This window comes from Trachinotus anak, unplaced genomic scaffold (assembly GCF_046630095.1).
Source record: "Trachinotus anak isolate AG129_WGS33_773 ecotype Australia unplaced genomic scaffold, CSIRO_AGI_Tana_v1 ptg000008l, whole genome shotgun sequence".
NCBI lineage: Eukaryota > Metazoa > Chordata > Actinopteri > Carangiformes > Carangidae > Trachinotus > Trachinotus anak.
The window spans coordinates 10,577,402-10,598,046 of NW_027273859.1; the positions used below are offsets into that span (position 1 = coordinate 10,577,402).

Below are 20,645 nucleotides of genomic sequence, written 5' to 3' on the forward strand. Positions count from 1 at the left end.
GGAAGCGGGGAGAAGAGCTCAAAAGGTTGGCTGTGTAAACCATGCCATGGTTGAACAGCTCACTAACAGCACTATGGAGAGCCAGAGTTAGGCCCCCAGCAGTCTTTGTTTCACCCTGGGCTGGAGCTCAGACAGTGAGATGGCACGGATCCATCTACTCCAAATGAGAGTTTTACAGCTCTGGCTCTAGATAAAGACCAAGCTACCGTAGCTGTGTTGTAAGATATTGTGGTTACTCGGCTGCTGCAATGACTGGTAACTGTAGGAGGCAGGCTGATCTAGAGAAAACTACTCAACTATAAGTCATGCACTTAAAAATAAAGGCCCCACTGATGTGCTCTCCTCTGCGGGTGCAGGGCTGTACATAAGAGCAGCACACAGGCTGTGCAATGTAGGTAAAGGTGACAGCAGTGATTACTGTCGAGAACACACCTAAGGCAAAGTCACAGATAAAAAGAAGAGCCCACCTGTAAAATCACGTTTTAAGGCAGTAAAACGGGGAGGAAACAGACCAGTTACAGAAGTGAAAGTAAGCTGGCCTAAGTGGAAGCACATTTCATTAAAAGAAAAGGGTTTCACAGAAAGAAAATGACTAACTTCCTGTTGAGACTACACGCAGTGAGCCTGTGGTATGTTGAGCGGTGAGCTGAGAGCCCTGTCAGGTATTTTCACAAGTCCGCAGGTAGTCCAGCCATAACGAGAAACTGCATTTTATGTCATCTCACAAGTTATTATTGTAATGGTATAGCGCTCAATACATTAGATGCACATATATATAAATATATATATGTGCATCTATGAAATAAAAAGGCTAATATATCTGCAGTAGAAGCCGCACACACAGGTTTCTGTCACATCATGGGAAGGAAGGAGGAGTGACGGCCAGACTCATGAACTTGACCGGACATAAGGAAGACAGTAATTGACTGCTCGCCGGGAATGGGCGGAGCAGTGCCGCTCACAACACAACACAACACCGCCTGGCATGTACGTGCCTGGTCCGGTTTATCCGAGCGGGTTGTCAGAGGCAGCAGCATATGCACCGTCCAGCCTGTTTTAAGTCTGCTAAGAAGCCACTAGTCCAATTAACCGAGAGGAGGCGGAAATCCGCGCAGCGCAGGCTCTTAACCCAACTTAGCTGCCCCCCCCCCCCCAGCTCTGCGATGGATGTGAGCGACGCTCCGGTGTACGAGGAGGACCTGACGCCGCGACAGCCCGCCGCCAGCCAACAAGCCGGAGCAGGAGCGACACGGCGTCGTCTGTGAGATGCAGGTGTAGTTTTCTGAGCGGCCGCACTCGGGCTCTCCGCCGCAAGCCTCGGTAAGCTCCCGCAGAGAGCAGCCGTCTCGGGCCTGGACGCGCGTCCCTCGGCGACGCTGCGGAGTTTCCTCGGACTGTTTCTGTGAAGCCGGATCTGAAACATGGAGACGTTCACTGATGTGCTGCTCGTCACCGCAAATGTCGGGTCGCTCTTCGACAATGTAAGTAGGCTGGTAGGAGTGAAATTAAAACTACACCGGGCGGCAGCGCTGCCAGGGGATTATACTTAATGCTGATAGGCTGACAGAAAAAGAGGGAACAGGAGGAAGGCCAGGTTTCACCTTGAATGGGCTCCATTGCTAGTTTACACCTAGGTACAAGGATGTGACAAAGTCTGCCGCTTAATGGCCTGTTGGTCTTATTGTGATTCTCATTTGCAGGATATTTCCTATCTAAAACCACACAGTCGTGTTTCTTTGTCAGCTGTCAGCAGCATGTGCTCAATAGTATTCATCCGCTGTCGTTGATTTAAAAAAAAAAAAAAAAGCAGAGCCAAAGTAAGTTTCACGCCTCACATGACCCCCCCCCCCCCCCCCCCTCACACACTGTGACACTGAAGAGTCAGCTGTGAAAACATATTTTCTCCAAATTTGGACAGGTATGAGAAATTAAACCTTTATGTAGCGAGGTAAATCCACATTTTTCTGGGGTTTATATTTGTATTAAATGAAATGTATACATGAAGACTGTATTAAAAGCATGGGTAAACTTGTTTGTCTGTGTTGGTGCTGCCTGCCTTGGGCAGAACATTTTTAGTTTGAAAGGTTTTTAAAAAGATTTAAATAAAAGTCACAGAATCTGACAGGTCCTCTCACGTAGGCCACTACCTGAGGTTTTGACCCCCATGTTTACCTCAGGAGACTTCTGCATAAATGATTTGTTTTCATTTTCTTATATTCCCCCTAACATCCATGGCATCGCATACGTGCAGTCAGTCCCTTTTAAAAATCACTGGCTCTAATGTTAGTACAGGAAGGATCTGTGTTACTCAGTAGTCGGTTTATAGTATCCTTATCATACTTTACAGCTATCACTGTATTTATATGGTGTTATTTAACTTGTTGTTTATAGCCCAGCGTTGGATGTTTGTACCTTTTTAATAAATACAAAAAGAGCACTTTTCATTAGGACATAAAGAGATCTGACACTTGGCTAAATATTCAGTGGTTTTCAGTGTTGGCCTAGGCTAGGTTGACAAAACGTTTAGACAGAGGAGGGAGGAGGGCTCTTACGCTCATGGAAATTTGGCTCAGGACCATGTTTCCGGTTGGCCGATCTGGCTGCAATGAAAACATGTTAGATCCCATTGTGGGAGATATGTAAACAGATGAATATCTTCCCCAGGGGACTTGAGCTTTTTCTACTTACTTAGGCCCCTCTATTTCTATAAACAAACACTCCTAAACGTTCACTCAGCCTTCGGGATAAGAGCAAGACCTTAAGCACATCAGAGGATAAATCCTCTGGCTTTACAGTACTGGAGGAGGCGAGTGTTTGTCAGAGCAGTGAGACAGTCAACTCTTAACGGCTGCTCTCTGCCACATTTCTTTGGCATACTGTAGCAGTATCATGGAGATTATGTATACTGTTTCTTTTAGCTTGTATAACGACTATTTTTAGACTCAATTGCCATGGGTAGATGTTTTTGTTACTCAATCTTTCCCCCTATTCATACAAATAATGTTAGACAAGTGATCATCTGCGGGAACCTCAGTTATGGGAACACGTTATTGCCAAGGAACTATTTCAGCTAATTTTCCTAAGAATTATCGGACAGCTTGAAACAACAAAGCCTATACTTAATCATGATACTGGATTCATTATGGGTACCAATTTCCTTGGAACAGTGCTGCTGTTTAGGACATCTTCTGATCAACGTGCCTGGTCTTGTCACACAGGGCTCATCTTTTTGCCACACAGTGTGGCACAGTGTTTGTTTCAGGATGTGTGAGTGCTGAATTCTCTGCTGAATTCTCAGAGTTTTTCTCTCTGAGTTGTAATAAGCAAGCAGAATTGCGTAATGACTCCATGAACTTTATCTTTAAAACATGTTATAGTTATATATGGTTGTGGGCAGACTCATTTGGTGTTGCCCTGTGTTTGTGTTCATGAGCACATACAGGCAGTGTTCGTAGCCAAAGTCATGTGAGAGGAGTCCTTCACGTCACAATGGCTGAGCTGCAGTCACACATGCTGCACTGCCATGCAAATACACTATGCAAAGCAATTTCTCAGGTGGCATGAATGCAGCAGGCTTTGCAGAAGATTGTGCATGACCCTGTAACTACACTGTGGGACAAATTTTGACTTTGGTGTGCAAGCAACGATGTGCAAATGCCGGAGTTTAGTTTATGGGACAGTTGTTTATTGATGTGCTGCTCATTGCCTTTAAAAGGCCAGAGAATCCAGTTTTAGAGTGAGGGAGGATTCTCTGGGATGAGATTCAGAAATGCAATAAGCTTACTTACCGTCAGAACAAAACATTGAATTTCACAGACATATTTATCACATTCAGCATGGAGACCTGTCAAGTTGTTTGTTCTGTCACAATTCAATAAGTGAATTCCTCATATTACCGCTGAGGATAATAATATCAGTTTGAAGCTACAGTAGCATCATGGCAATATTGTACGAGGAGGTCACTGACAAACAGAATCTCAAGATCCTTTTCCCTTTCCAATACCAATTACCTGAACTTGCGTATCGGCTGATACTGAGTAGTGATCTGATACATTGTGTGTGTCTCGCAATGTGTGCCTCGCCAGCATAGAGTTGTGCCTGTGGAGCAATAGTCTGAACTTGTGGGGCAACATAACGACTCTGCTTGTATGCACCAAATCATTTTTGAAAAAGCAGTGACCAATGGGGAAACTCTTGGCCGAACGACCAATGATGTAACCTTATCTCCTGGTCACATGGCATTCGGCTGACCAGTGGTGTAACTTCATCACTCAGTTAGTCACATTTGCATTTACAGGGTTGGCACCACTGTTGCAGTCCAGCCAAAATCAAGGAAGAATAGAAAACACGAGTAGAAAATCAAAATGAGTTAACAGGGGAGTGATTCTGAAGCAGGAGGCCTTTCAATTTGAAGCGAAGGATACAGAAAGTGGAGACACATCCATGCATCCATGCATGCACCAGAACTGGTCGGGCTTCTATGGTCTATGCTCCCAATGAGAGGGAGAGAGGAGAAACAAGATTGAAAAGATACACTAAGATTCACTAAGCTCCGACGCTAATAATCATTAGCAAAGCAGTGTAGAAAACATTCGGCTGCATTCGGCAAAGAACGTCTGTGCAACCACAAATGTGTTTATTTAGTTCATACAAAGAGTGAGAGGTCGTCTTTCCCGTCACTTTCTTTTCTATTATATATTGTGTGTGTCTCGCAATTGTGTGCCTCTGCCAACCAGCCGAGTTGCAGGAAATATAGTCACAATCTCCCCTTCCTGAGTTACAACATTGTATAATGGCCAGAAGTGTTTTTGCAGAACATTATAATGTCAAAGTGAAGTTGACCTTTGACCATTTGGATATAAAATGTCTTCAGTTCATCATTTTATCCTGTTAGAGATCTGTCTTAAACCGTGTCATATTTAGCGTATTAATACATGAGTTATAGCCAAAAACGTCTTGTTAGGTCACAGTGCCAAATCTGAAGGGATTCCCTTGATGAGTTCCTGAGACATTGAGTTCACAAGGTCAAAACCGTGTTTTGCAAGGTCACCGTGACCTTAACCTTTGACCTTGAACCACCAAATTCTAATTAGTTCATCCTTGCATTGAAGTGAATGTGCCAGTTGTAATGAAATTTCTTCTTGGTATTCCTGATATAAGTCAGATCTCAAGAAGCCAAAAATGTCACAGCGACTTTTGGACTTTGACCAACAAAATCTAATCAGTTCGTTCCTGAGAACAAGGCCATTGTGTTCACGAGGATGTTGCTGGCGTGGAAGCATAAAAAATGTTAAGAGCTGTATACTACTAATCCTGTATGGATGTTATGTTTGCTGTCATTTTTGTGTGGCGTGGCTCACATTTCATTTATTACGTAATTTGAATGTCAGTCATAAAACAATTAATATAAGAATAAATAACAATTCCTGCACAAACTGTCCTAACACGAGCGCCACACCTCAAAAGCCTTGCATAGTGAACATGTTGTGTTTTACTGATGGGACTTTCCAGTGCCACCGTTTGCCAAATTGCTGACATTTTGCTGACAGATATTATCACCAAAAATCAGTTCTTCGCTGCTCTAAAACAGTTGCTGCCAGAGGCCGCACAGCACGACGTCCTGTCTAAGCTGCTGTTTTAGACCAGTGAAAAAGAAATTATTTCCAGGAAAGCTACAGTTTTGTCCAGGTGTGTTTATTAATTTAGTTTATTAATACATTTATTAATAATTAATAAATGGTGTCGGATTGGTGCACAGACTTTCATACTAGCTGATACCCATTACTGTATTTCATGCAATATCGGAAGCATTTTCGATACTAGTATAGGTATCAGAACAACTCAACTTGCAACTCCACTTAAACTGACAAAATTGGTTTATTCTTCTATGCATATTTTGTCGAGTGCAGTTTAAATATCCTCAATGTTAATGGAAGTGCTCCAAACACAGAAGGATCTGCTAACAAAGCCTCCGCCTTGTTTTTAACACATGGCTGTGTGTTAAGTTGATCTGCCTCATACATGTTTTACAGTATACTCAACCATCAAATGGCCATGAAATATTAAACGCACCTTCAGGGATGAAGTGTGGACAGCAGCCAGATTATGACAGGTGCGGCTAAACTTGAATGAGACTACATCCTGGAACACACAGCCAATGGAACGCACAGGATAATATTTCCAGACAGCCCTTATTGTTTGTTTTAACCTGCTCAGAGTTAATATTAGCTCAGAGTATTTCATTTCAGTGATTGATGATGTCTTGACTTCTATTTGACCTGTTTTTTCCTGTAAGCTGGCAATGTAATTTTAAACCCAGAAGACATGATTATTTTTTCAATTGATAAACACATTCTTTTCCTGTATCCTGTTTGGAGATTATCATGTTATAACCCATTGAAACTGACAAATTTTGTGCAGTTGGAGTTGGACTTCATAATTAAAGCTGCAATAGTTTTGTTTCAGATTGAATGACTATGCACAATGGGAATGGAGTCACTGGTATTGACAAAGCCACAGATAATTATCACCTGCCTCTGAAAAGTTCCCTTCAGATTTACAGAGCATGTTTGAGTCCATTGTTTGGTTTTAATGTCCCCAAATGTATAAGTATGATTGACTCTCACAACTCTCATCAGTGTAGTTTCCAGCCATAGATGCAGATAGTGTGAGAGGATAGAGGTGTCTGTAGAATTAGTTAGCACAGTGTATGGACAATTGACATTGCAGTGGCTGTTGCCGTTTTATGACATACATTTAGCTGCGGCTAGGTTGCTAGCTGAAATTGCTCCACTGATGATATGTAAAAAGGAAAAGAAAATGTCGTATGGATTAATGATTAAATGTTTGCCAACAAAAAGCAAGACCAGGTCAAAACCTAGTAAATGGCTGAACTGTGTCATAGGCTATTTGCATTCTGTCCAATGTCAGCTGGTTTCAGCCCCTTATGTGTTTGCCTCTCTCCTGCCCTCTGCCCACGTGTACAGTATGTTAATACTCACTGAAATGTGGCCCACTAAGACTACAGGTTCACCAACGCCTCCACTTCCAAGCCATTTCCAAACTGCTTCTCCGCACTGCTTATAACCGCCATACACATAAGTTAAAGACTACGGCTGTGCTGTGATTTTGGCTACATCTACTCATAAAATCATCATTCAGAGAAAGTTAGAAGCTCATTCACATCAGCTGCCATGTGGTCAGCATAGAGAGTTGTGCCTGTGTCCGAACTCATGCACATGGGGTAATGTAACGACTCTGCTTGTATGCACCAAATCATTTTTGAAAAAGCAGTGACCAATGGGGAAACTCTTGGCCGAACGACCAACGATGTAACCTTATCTCCTGGTCACATGGCATTCGGCTGACCAGTGGTGTAACTTCATCACTCAGTCAGCGACATTTGCCTTTACAGGCATTTGCCTTTACCACTGTTGCAGTCCAGCCAAAATCAAGGAAGAATAGAAAACACGAGTAGAAAATCAAAATGAGTTAGCAGTGGAGTGATTCTGAAGCAGGAGGCCTTTCAATTTGAAGCGAAGGATACAGAAAGTGGAGACACATCCATGCATCCATGCATGCACCAGAACTGGTCGGGCTTCTATGGTCTATGCTCCCAATGAGAGGGAGAGAGGAGAAACAAGATTGAAAAGATACGCTAAGATTCACTAAGCTCCGACGCTAATAATCATTAGCAAAGCAGTGTAGAAAACATTCAGCTGCAGATACTAATCTTAGCCGGTGCCATTAGCACTTATCAAAGACGTCTGTGCAACCACAAATGTGTTTATTTAGTTCATACAAAAAGTGAGAGGTCTTCTTTCCCGTCACTTTCTCTTCTATTATATTAGTAACTTAAGTTTATACACTATGCTTTTGAAACATGACCTTCAGTATTAGTTCAGTGTCAGCACTGTGATGACGGTCCTAATTATATAATTATTAAGGAAATAGAAAAATAAATAATTAAAAACCTAGTGTAGTTTTTCAACTTAGGACAAGCACAAGTGGTCTTTCCAAACATAAAAACATTTGGGTCGGTGGGCTGGCCAGCAAAATTTCTCTGTTTATTTCAAATTTATGTATTGAGGCCACCCTAGAGGAACACTGGTTAGCAAAAGAAAACAGGACATAGTTTTGTAAAATAAATAAATAAATAAAAAATGGTAACTTTTTCTTTAAAAAAAAGTTTAAAAAGTGTAAAGTTTTATGTTTCTGTTTGCTCTGTTTTATTGATTTAACCAATACTGTTGTTATTCATATATTCAGGTATATTCTTGATTTGTCTGACAAATGTTTACTACATTTGATCAGTTTCAGGGCTCCACAAGCCCCTACAGCTGGTGAACATGGTGGAGCATCCACAGCTAAAGAGCCACACAGTTGATAAAGAACAAACCAGAGCTAAATGAGAGAATATTGGACTCCTGCTAATCATGCTTGATATCTGCTGAATCTGTTAGTAGGCAACTGTTTGCTACCATGTTTGCCATAATAAGTTTATAAGGAAATGGTACAGCATGTTATTGTTATATTTACAGGTTGCTTCACTGCCCCCAGGTGGCTAAAAATAAATTAACTCAGGTTTAGTGTTTGATTTTGTACAACTTCTTCCAGAAAGACTGCATGCCTTTGATGATTTTTCTCTTTGTCATTTTATAGTTGGGTGAAATTCAAAGTGAGTGGCTACAAGAATTGTATAAGGTAAGTCTGGGCCTCCTGGGTCTTGCATTAATGATTCACAGTTTTAAACCTTATGTATTTCTGCCGAATACAGACAGTGTCATATTTTTCTCCTAAATGTTGTTGACAGTCTGGTGCAGTTCAGCTGAACTGCACTGCTCCATATTCACACCAGGCCCAGTGCAGAAATTCCATAACATAAAAACTCCACATGACCTCTAATCATTAACTTCATCCTGTAGCACACAGTGTTGACCCTCTTCACTCCTCATTACTCTGTAATGTAAGACCTGTTTGCTGTACTTTGTTACAGACTATCCACAGCCACAAGCCACAGTTCATTGCCCTGCACTTCCAGGAGGTGGGAGGCAAAGACTACATGGTTAACATGGGCCATGCAGAAAGCTTCTTCTGGTAGGATTAATGTGTTGACCATAATCCATGTTCCAAAGTCATATTCTCCCTTCAACATGTCTTTGATTTTATCACAAACTTTAATAAGGAGAGTCTTGTCTTTTTCTTAACACATTTTTCAGATTCAAAAACATTCTTATCAATCAAATGTGTTGATTATTCTCTAATAACCAGCTATCATTTAGTCTATAGGATGTCAGAAAACAGTGGAAATTCCCATCACAATTCCCTGAAGCCCAAGCTGACATATTTGGAAAATTTAGAACCAGTGAAGCTTTGGCAATTATGCTTTAAAAATAACTTCAAAATGATTAAATGATTATCAAAGATAATCACAGACTAATGAATTAATCGTCTAATCTCTTCAAGTCAAAGGAACAAGCTTTTTTTTTTTTTTTTTTAGTTCTGTTGCCTAATGATCGGTCTGTTGGGGGTCTGTTGTTTCCAGGAGCATTGAGTCCAGTGAGGAAATGAAAGACTATGACAGGGTCTGCATCTATGTGGACAACCAGTTCCAATCAGAAGACGTCTTCACCGTAAGATACAAACTTTTTCTCAGAGTAGTTCAAACCTTCTTCCACTAGATGGAGTCCTCCTCCATGTTAGTGCTCAGTGGTGGTTGAGGGTGTTGTGCTGTGTACTCAGCTGTTGTAAACCCCAGCGGAGCACCAGAAAGTCATTTCTTTTGTCATAGCCTACAATGTAACACACATAGTAGTGTAGATTGTAAAACAAGTTAAATCAAAGAGTGTTATAAGAAGAGGAAGTTAAGCACATATGCATTTTTCATTATACCCTTGGCTTTGTTTATATGTGTGAATTTAATCAATTTTAAGGTATGGATTCACTTTGAAAGATATGGGCAACATGAGAACAACATGATACAAACATACAAACTACTTTTTTTTAAATAAAAATGTAACCAAAAAGCAGAGAGACTGGAGGGAAATTCACTCTGCTCATAAAAAAAAGCAAATCTCACCTCAAAGCAAATCTGGCCATAAAAAAAGTTGATAATTTACCAGCACTTCCATTTTGAATAAGCGCTATAGCCATTTTTGGATGTTAAGTCTAACTGAAAGATTGACATTCCTAATGACAACCAGGAAATTAGAAATAAGAGAAAAACGGGTCTAATGCATGTGCATATATGTCTTCCTTATCGTAATCTGATACGCCGTGTGTCTCTGTGTGCGTTTGTGCTTACAGGTTGGGTTCCATACATTAAGACCCACTGCACAAGCTCAGACATGTGCAAAATGTCTTGTATAAGTGACATAGATCTTAAAGATGTAGTGTAAAACAATGTGGTTGTGGTTACACAGTGTGGGCTCAGACAGAGGAGATATTCTTAAAGACAAGTTTGTTAAGGAGTCGTGTCACTACCTACATCTCTTATCGTCATCTATCGTTGAACCCGGAGTCTGTCTCTGTAGCTGAGGTCTGAGCTGCCGCTCTTCATGCTACGTTATAGAGCTGCCGGGACATTGCTCAGGTCATGGGCTCAGCCTCAATCACCACACCCGTCGTGAAAGCCATTCCTAGGTTTCAGCTTCTCTTCCAGTGACCTCAAACAGCACGAGCAAGTTTGCAGCCTCTTTCTTGGAATTGAATAGTGTTCGTAGTTGCTCGTGACGGGTTTGTCAACATTAGTTTGTCTGAATTCCTGCCCTGGCTGGGAGTAACCCCTCCCCAGTTGAGAAAAGTGGCTGAGTATCTCTCAAGCTATTAACCCTTACTCCTCCCAGGTGATACCCTCACACTGGCTGTCTGACAGTAGGGGTCAATGGCTGCATCTGTAGACCGAAGGTGCGTGAAGTAAAAAGGGGAAAGTCAATGGCCAGGTGTTGAGTGGTTGGGGCGTGGGGGGGGGGGCAAAGTCAATACATTTAACTGGAGATTAAAACTATTGATCCCATCTTATTTCTACACGATAAATAAAGTGTGAGGGTTGGAAGACAGCTGGGACTAAGTTTCCCCTGCACTCGAGTGTTTGCACCCTCCACTCTTTGCCCTGAGAGGGTCGCCCCCCCCTCCACCCCCCCCAACCCAACCCCCCCAACCCCTCCACCACTCCTAATGCCTCATTCTCATTTCGTTGGTGCCACCTGCATTGATTTTCAATTTGTTTCCCCTTGGCTGCGGATCATCAGTTATATGGCCAAGAGAGAGTTTTGGGAGGGGAGGGGGGGGCTGCAGGAGCAGAGGAGGCAGACTTGCAAGCATTCCCAGTACAAATGGTGTTTTGATAAAAAATCACTTGTAAGTCAATATTTTTTTATTAAACTGTGCACAAACCTGATTGATGAAGATAGGTGTCTGGCAGAGTATGTGGACGAGAACGTGTATCTGTGTTTGAGTGTGTGCATGTGGACTTTCTCTGGACGGTTTAAACACAACATTGTTACTGATTCAACACAAACTAGGCCGAATTTTGATTTTCTTTTCAGCTAATTACCAGAGAATAGTCCTTGAATTTCCTACAAGAATGATAATGTTGCACCACTAGTGAGCTGAAATAACAATGTAGCTTTTTCCAAACTTGCTCTTCAGAAATATTCTTCACTTCAGTTCAGTTTTTTTTTTTTTTTTTAACTCTTTCAGGGACAGTTTGAATAAAACGCTGGCCGGGGTTCTAACCTTGTTCCCTTAGTTTGGAAAAGTTGGCCACTAATTGCTGCTCACTGGAGCCGACAATGAAGACTCTTCCATTTTGTTAAATGAGGATGACTTTGGCACCGAAGATAAATGATCTCTTCAGGGAGAGATCTCTCATGCTCTGGCTGGATGAGGAGGGGGTGGGTTGCACAGTGGTCCGTCACGCCCCGAGCCCTCTGAGCGCTGGCTTATTTTTCTTCGGCTCCCCCAGTCACAGCGGCAGCATTGGCAGACAGCAGGCCTACTGCTTAATACCTTTTAAATTGTTTTAATTTTCTGTCTTTATTGATCTCACAGGCCATGATTAATCAGATCAGTGGAGCAGGCAGTTAGTACATTAAAAATTGTCAGCCCCATGTCAGGGATGATTGGGTGCTGAAGTGTGTGTGCTGAGGGGCAGTGCGTGGACGTGTTGTGCAGTTATGTGTTCATTTTCTACGTCGAAATTCTTTCAAGTTTCATGTGTCTTTGGGAGAGTAACAATGTACTGTGTCGTGCTGCATCGTTCAATATAAGGCTCACAATTCAGCTCACATGACGGGGAAGTGAAAAATTCAGTCCTTCATCTCTCCTGTTTTTGCCATCATATTTAGTTGTTTGGGTTTCACTGAGGGTCAGTGCTGAGAAACCACTCAATGGCTCAGACAGACTCTATTGTTTAGTTTTAAAGTCTGAAATATTTGATATGTATGAAACTCGGAGTTGAAAAATTGAAATATTTAAGGCGCATGTTCAGGCGTTCTGTAGTTTTACTGCATTGTTAATAAATTCTGATATTACTGACAGCATTTCAAATGAAGCTGTGTTTGCCTTTTTGCTCGATTATACAAAAAACCAAAATTTTGCTTTTGGTCATTTTCTCATGGTCTTTGCAGCAGGTGTCTAAAAGTAAGGGTGTCTCAAAAGTAATGTTAGTATGATTTGTCTTGAAAGGGGTTTAACTGAACCTGATCTTGCATACTGTCACTTGTGTTGCTCCCTGGTACATTCATCAGATATTGTAAAATTCATGTTCTTTATTTGTCTCTCCACAGGCTCTGGGGAGCATGTACTTCATCCACAAGACACTGAAAAACATCTACCAATATGACTTTAGTGGTAAAAACTTTGCTTCTTACATGTGACATTCACGTTGATTTTAATTGTTTTATTATTCATGAACTTGTGATTTTATGTTAATTATTTTCCTTTAAAGAACAGAGGAAGGAGTAGTCTTTGCACACCTAACGGGCAATTTAAGACCTCGAAGCAAACCACTCCTCTCACATCCTGCACCTTTTTTGTAACGGCTCACAAATGGTTGATATCTTCAGTGGAGTTAGAGCAGAGTTGCATATGATTGGCAAGATTCTTGTAACTTTTTTAATATCAGGAATAGCAAAATCATTTCTCTGTGTAATGACACTTTGATGGCCACCCCAACCTGGCCAGATATTTGCAAAGAACCTGAATTTAAAGTGGAGCTGTTATTTTCCTGCTGCATAGTCCAGTCACGTTAGTCGTGAAAAAGCTCCTCAGAAAAGCTTATGGAAGAACCATAAACATCCTGGAGCTGCCACTGGCCGTGTGGCCCAAACCGATTGTTGTTCACCAAACGCAGTCTAATGGCTCGCTTATAGATTCTCTCATCACGTATGCCGCTCTGATGAGGTTAACACCAGTTTATTGATTGCTGTTTGCATGTTTTCTCACTCTTTTACATGTCACACCTCTCTCCCCCTCCCTCGCTCTGCCTCCCTCTCTCAGTTAAGGATTTTAAAGCAGTGTCGGGGCAGAACAAGTACCAGGGCTCTCTGGACGGGGTCACCACCGTGGAGAAAGAAAAATTCCCAAAGAATTTCTGGCCTGATGTGAGTGTGTATGCATGAGTGTGCATCTGCGTATGCCTGCATTTTTGTGTGTGTGTGTGTGTGTGTGTGTGTGTGTTTGCAGGTGTGGGGAGGGGTACGTGTGGGCCAAAGGGAGATGTTGGGACAAATGAGTCTACTGGGGCTGCAGGGGCTGTCTGCCTGCTCTGACAGGGAGATGAGACAAATTATGTGGAAGAATCAATAATTATCAGTTTGGCCCTTCAAAGACACGACTCGCTGCTGTTTACTGACTCACTCTAATTTTTCTCTGTTGCAGTTCAAGTGGTCCAGAAAGGGCTTCATGAGGACCCGCTGGATCATACACAACCAGTACGTACTGTGCACTGACCTCACCTCAGTAAACCAGTAAACACACTTTCACTTTTGGTTGTTTGTTGACTTGTAGGTACTGGGAAAAAAACAGTTTCGATAACACATCCTTTTCATGGCTAGAGAGACTGCTTCTTAATAAATTTGAAAGCCAGTGCTTTCATTTGTGGTGGCTCCTTGATCAACAGCAGAAAGATGCCCGGGTTGTTGGAAGTTCTCGGAAATGAGATCACAAAGACAATAAAGCATCAATTATCTAACAAAGCAAAGTACAAGAGGTTTTGCTTTTGATTTCCAACTGTTGCATCACCTCAGAGGAAGGCAGGGTACGTTTTTTCCTTTCTATCTGCTTGTTAAAAATGTTGAAAGATAATGTTGCTTCATATATGCTGGATGTGTAAGTAGGCACCTGTTAGGTTTCTGCTGAACACAAGGAGCCAAAACTATCAGTGAATTCCGCCTAAGTTCTTGTTAAATTCACAAAATCTAATCAGTAAATATCCTTTGATACCTGACAGTTTACATGTTCTGGATGGTACCAAAAAAATAGTGAGGGATCATAATCAGCCCTTGTTGTGCTGATCCACATTTTTATTTGATAAGTGACAATGTATCTTCATAATGTCTGTTTTCAGTCCACTGACACTGAAAACAGAATAAAACAGAGTGAAACAGACAGTGCTGCTGCTCCAGTCTGTGTTTAATAGTGCCTGCAGTCACTATTTGCTCTGCTGTGTTGTTACCTTGGGCTAATAACAAAAGGAGACCACAGTCTGTGTGCCACAGCATCATGATGTGAGTCAACACAGCTCCTATGTTGGAAGCACATTAATTGTTTTCCAGCGACAGCCAAAGAAAGGAGGGGAACACTCGGCACAAAAGACAAATGTGCTTGTTTGTGGACTCAGCATTAACATGAGTGCACTCACTGATAAGAGCGCTCCTCATAAGCGACACCTGTGTTTTCACACACACACACACACACACACACACACACACACCCCTACACACCTACTCACCTAACAGATGTCAGGCTTTGGTTTTATCAGATTGTTTCCTTTTTTCTTCCTCCACCTGCCACATATCACCATATTCTGCCTGCCTGTGTGTGTGTGTGTGTGTGTGTGTGTGTGTGTGTGTGTGTGTGTGTGTGTGTGTTCTTCACAGAGGTCTGGACCTGGTCAATGTCCACCTGTTCCATGATGCCTCCAACCTCACTGCCTGTGAATCCAGTCCCTCCATTTACTCAGCCAACCGCAAACACGCTCTCAGATACGTGATCAACAGGTCGGAATTACGGCTGCACACAACTGCACAAAAACATGACTGTAAAACACTCAAAAAGACAGAAAATATCCACCGAATTAAACCAAAAAGTACAATTTAAGACTTGATTAAAAGGCCTTTATTAATGGAATATGTCTGATAGTGTCCTGGCTGATATCCTCTGCCATCATACAGCCGTTCCTATCCTGTTTACATGAATTTTTGCACACTCAATGTAAGGCTTCATAGAAATAAAGAGTCAAACATCTGTGATTTCCTTCCAGGATATCAGACAGCCGCTACACTCCTCTGCCTTTCTTCCTGTTTGGAGACTTCAACTTTCGTCTGGACACGCTCAGTCTGGTCCAGGTATGTAACAACTTGACTTTCTCCTGAGGCTCGTGTGATAAGGATGTGTATCAGCCGGGGATTTTTTTTTACACTAACCCTGCTTTGTGTTTGTGCTTCTGTGAGCAGCATCTGTCCACTACGGCAGATGTGCAGAGAGTGAAGAAGGACAGCAGTGACGTATTGCAGAAAATCATCTGCGAAGAAAAAGACAATGATCACCAGGTTGTTAAAACTATCAGTTAAGAAAACAGCTGACGTTTTACTTTTAGTGCTGCTTCCACTTGACTTGGCTTCACTTCTCGAACAGGTGTTGCTCCAAATTGAGGAGAAGCTGTTTGCCTACCTTCACCAGGGGTATTTCAGGGAGGACAACGTCCCATCAGTGAGAATTTTCACCCACACAAACTTTACCAGCTACAATATGGTCTCACACAAACTCCGCAATGTGGCTATAACTGATAATTCAACAGGCTGCTTAGCAACAATCTGGCATGTCTTCATAGTTTTTAGATTAGATCCTATCAGCGGAAATAAAGTCCAATGAAAGACAGAAAAGTAAATACAAAAGCTTGGAGGTAAATAAAACTGCGATTAGTGTGACAGCAAATGGGCCTGTCACCGGTGCTAAAGTTGTACTCGCTCATTAGTTTGAATGTGTTGTGATTTCCTGTAGCACTAATCATTAATGGCCTCTGTCCCTCAGCTTTTGAAATATGACAAAGAAGTGGCAGCCTTTCATGATGTTATTAGGGAAGAGGACATCAGGTTTCCACCCAGGTAAGACTCCTAACTGAAGTACTCACTGAAAACACGCTGTGTAAAAGCTCCCAGCCCCTAACAACTTTGTTTTCTTTTCCTCTCGTCTCTTCCTCAGCTACCCCTACAGTGAAGAGTACACTAAACCCACCCAGTACATGAACACTCGCTGTCCTGCCTGGTGTGATCGAATTCTCATGTCGCACACTGCCCAAGAATTCATCCACAGGGTCAGTCAGTGTTTACTGTCATTGAATTTTAAAGCTGAAGTTAATAACTTTCTGCATTAGATATTAGACTGCAGCATTAGACTGTTTTTTCACTAAGCAGCACTTGAAATACAGTATGTGCCTACTACTGAAGTTGTTTTTTTTTATGTGTGACAAAACAAATTGTGTGTAATTGCTCCAGTTTGAACAGTTTTTGCTTTAGCATTATCATCATATTGTCATGTAATCCAACCCAAGCAAACGTGCCAGCCTCAACATCTACTATTTTGCTTTGTTACTCGACCAAATGATATAGAAGTTCATTCCTCTTTTCAGGGAGATGACGATGAGAGGGGCGTTGTTTACAACACAGTGGGCCCTAACGTCTGTATGGGAGACCATAAGGTAACAGTTTCAATAGCATGTATAAGGTGCAGAAAAATAAAAGCAGCCTTGCAGAGTAACTCTGGTGTGTTCTTGTGTTTTTCCTACAGCCCGTTTTCTTGTTCTTCTCACTGAAGACAAATGGCCATTGACTTGGATCCTTCTCAAAGGTAAGAGCATGTGCCAGTGGAAGAGTGTGTGTGCTGTGTACAGGTGTAGCTGTGTCTTGTGGGGATTCCAGTGGGAGGATTCGTGTGAGTGTGAGAGCGATCACAGTAATCTTGCTCCAGTCCCTGGAGAGCCATAACCCAAGCTGGCCCAGTGGAGTCAGGATATGAACTAAGATGAAGTGCCTGCGGGACACAAGTGCTCCTTTGTGTCCAGTGTAGTTGGAGCACATGCGATCAGCACCTTTTACTGATCTATGTCTATTGAATCGTCTCCACTGTCACTGTGGCTACACACTAAGTGCATTGCAGGCCCGCTTTTCATTAATTACCATCACGATGGTCGGATGGAGACGCATACATTGTGCTGGACAGCATATTGGCATTTTTACGGCCGTGATTTTGTTTTGCTGCCGTTTAAATTTATTTATTTCAGTATGGACTGTTTTTTCATGAGGGTCCCTCTTCACAGGGCTGCAAAATGATAAGTTACACACAACAAAGCTACTCCTTTTGTGTTTTGAGACACAGAACAAGTTCATTCCTGTACATCAGTAACTTGGTATTTCTTAGGTTTCATTTTAGCTCAAAGGCTAACATCATATATACAACGCAAGTTGATAAATAGGGTAGACGTGTTTTTATCATCTCTGTGAGCAAGATACAGTGTCTCCACCCACTGTATCCTGCATCTGCACTCTGATCCACTTGGAGAGGAACCAGTAGAAAAGAGTCCTGCTACATATCTATTCTCATTCCTGTACTGTTGTTTCTACTGATACATAATGTATAATGTGTATGTATGTGTGTGCGTGTGTGTCTGCTGTAGGTCCCATCCTCGGAGCTCCGCCGCAGTATCAGTACCAGAGGGTAATGAGCATCATGGTTACCCAATACAACCCACCCATCAGCCTGTCACAGGGCTCGGCTCAGTTACCACCCCATCCTCACATCACTGGTGTCTCACATCTGCTCTCGCTGCTGCACACTGTCGACCACAGCTTTAGTGACTTGAGCACAGATTCATCTGCAGCTGTCATGAATATCTGAGACAGTTTCCCTCTCAGACGTCCCCTGGCCTGAAAACCCATTGACACTGAGGATGTTCCCGAATTCCTGCTGTGTTTTTGTTTTTGTTTTTTTTAATGGGACCAAACAATGATGTAAATACTGCAGTGTTTGACTCTGGCCCAGGCCCTTTATACAGACGTGTACATGCATATGCAAAATATTGCTACATTTTTTGATCAGAGTGATTTAAACTTATTGAAAAAATGTCTTTTATTTTACAGGCAGTGTCTGACAAACCCCAGCCAGTGGATCACAAATTTACTCTTTGGCCCTAAATAATTTATTAAATCCCTCCAGTTAGTCAGGCCAAATTGGAGCAGCAAGTTTTAACTTAGCAGTTGAATTCAGCCAATCATAATCCAGTATCATAAAACACGGTGTAAGTAACTTGTAGCTAAAGAGTATTCGTGTTATCATGAGTGTATGTAAAGATTGAGTTATGAAAACTAAAAAATGTGGGATCTTTAATATCAAGTATTGGACTTCAGTCCTACTGACTACATGTGTATGCTTTTATTTTGTATTTGATGCCATTTTTTTGTTCAGGTATTTATTTTGGAGTTGTTTACTACGACTGTAAGCAGCATTTCACACCAGAGGGAAACACAGTAGAGGAATGCTGCTATCTCAGTTTCCTGTCGACATCTTCGATCAGATGTCCTCTGCAGATAAAACCTTGAAGAATTTCTTCCTGACATGTTGTTTTTCGTGCACGTAGCTACTTCACACACAGCGGCTTTAAGTATGTCAGATGTCTCCTGATCACATAACAAAATCAGATTCAGAGTGGATTTTGATAAAGTTTTTAATAGTGGCATTATTTAGAAATGACACTAGACAGTGATAATGTTTTAAAGCAACAGTGAACCAACCGCAGCAGTCTCGTCTGTTTGTAAATGCTGTGGGAGGGGCTGAATTTATGAACAGAATCTTTTACCCTGTTGAACTTATCATGACATTCTTTCTGTGAACCAACTGTACATTTATACCAAGTGCTTTATTCCACAAGCCACAACTCAGCAGTTCTCAGTTTGTTGGTTTTAGCTGTCCTCACTCACAGAAACATCACTCTTTTCACGTAATCACACAGACATCTCTTCCACCCTGTTCTGGTTGGCATCGACCTTATTTCATTGCCAAAAGAATGATACTGTAGGCCTCGTGTGTTTACTTCTAACTGTAGTGAGGGAGTGTGGATGTTTGAGTTACGTGGCTTCACTAAAACTTCACAAACCCCCCCACACACACACACCCACACAACACAAATGTTTGCTTTTGGATTTCTTAGATTTTTGTCATTTTGTTTCTTTGATTCATAGTCTCAGACTGTAGCACACTGTAATATATTTCTGATGTGTGGATTAGCAGTTTGATTTTCTTTTTTCTCTCTCTGGCTTTAATAATGACCCAGAGCATTTAAAATATGTTTGTGGTTTGTTACTTGTTGTATTTTGATTTTTTGGAGTGTTGTGTGAAAGTTCTCCTGTCTTAAACAGCTTGGTGGTACAGCACTCAGTATATATTCATACAAAATACTTTTTAATGCAGAAATTCACAGATATTCATATTAAGTTTGGACTGCCACATTTGGACAGAGGGACTGAGGCCTCATCGTAGCAAGATTAAAGTGGCAATCTCAAAGATTTTCATTTAAATAAGCGTCTTTTAAGTCGCTATCTATTGCTGAATGAGGTAACACAGTGGCGATTGAGCCTATAACCCACTGATGAGGTTAGTCCTTAGATTTTACAGTCTTATTAACTGGGTGTCTCACCTGCAGTATCGCAAGGAGCATGAATCACTTACACAAACAAGTGGTTCAAAAACAAACCTGATGACGAAACAAAGATCTTTGAGATCGCTACTTTAAGTCAAGACTCAGTGATGCAAATGTGTGTGTGGATTGAGAACAGTTTGTAAAAAAAAAAAACGTTTAGCAGTTCATTGTTGACCAGTCATGGGAGTAGAGTTGGTTATAAGGCCAGTATCGCCTTTTGATGAACTCTGGTCTGACACTACATCATTGCAATACTTCACTTTTGTAAATAAAATATTACTCTAATGTTGCATTGTTATTTGTTTGCTTTGCCATTACTGTACTTCTCTGTAAATGCAGTTTATGTTGCAACACAAAGTCAGGGATTTTAAGAATGACCTCTTTGGCTTTAGGGAACAACCGTTACAACTCATTTCAGTCAGTGCTTTCTGGGAAACACTAACAGAATGATGTGATCGCACCCATCTACAGTCTCATTGTTATCATTTCCTACATGAAGCTGATGGACCTGCAAGGCTGGCTGAAGTGCGTGCCAAAGGGGGTGTGTTTCTAATGCTGCTGTCTTTCCAGTTTTAACTGATTGTAGCTTAACTGATCTTCACTGGTGTTACATAAAAGTTACATACAAGAAAGAAATAAACCAATTATACTTTTATTATTATACTTTTTATGTCACACTTAAACACTCATGCTGACGTTTTTGCAGGTCAGATTAAAGGAATTTGAACCA

At 41.6% G+C, this 20,645-nt stretch overlaps 1 protein-coding gene across 1 annotated transcript; it reads left to right on the forward strand.

Moving 5' to 3' along the window:
• The first annotated feature begins 993 nt into the window (after positions 1 to 993).
• inpp5l (inositol polyphosphate-5-phosphatase L) lies at positions 994 to 20,200 on the forward strand. The gene is made up of 16 exons (XM_071482510.1): positions 994 to 1,481; positions 8,662 to 8,703; positions 8,996 to 9,096; positions 9,545 to 9,632; positions 12,789 to 12,852; positions 13,501 to 13,604; positions 13,882 to 13,934; positions 15,102 to 15,221; positions 15,485 to 15,569; positions 15,678 to 15,773; positions 15,859 to 15,933; positions 16,255 to 16,328; positions 16,426 to 16,537; positions 16,853 to 16,921; positions 17,011 to 17,070; positions 17,897 to 20,200. The coding sequence occupies exons 1-15, from the start codon at positions 1,422 to 1,424 to the stop codon at positions 17,050 to 17,052; spliced, it is 1,185 nt and encodes a 394-aa protein (XP_071338611.1). The 5' UTR covers positions 994 to 1,421; the 3' UTR covers positions 17,053 to 17,070; positions 17,897 to 20,200.
• Positions 20,201 to 20,645: the final 445 nt, after the last annotated feature.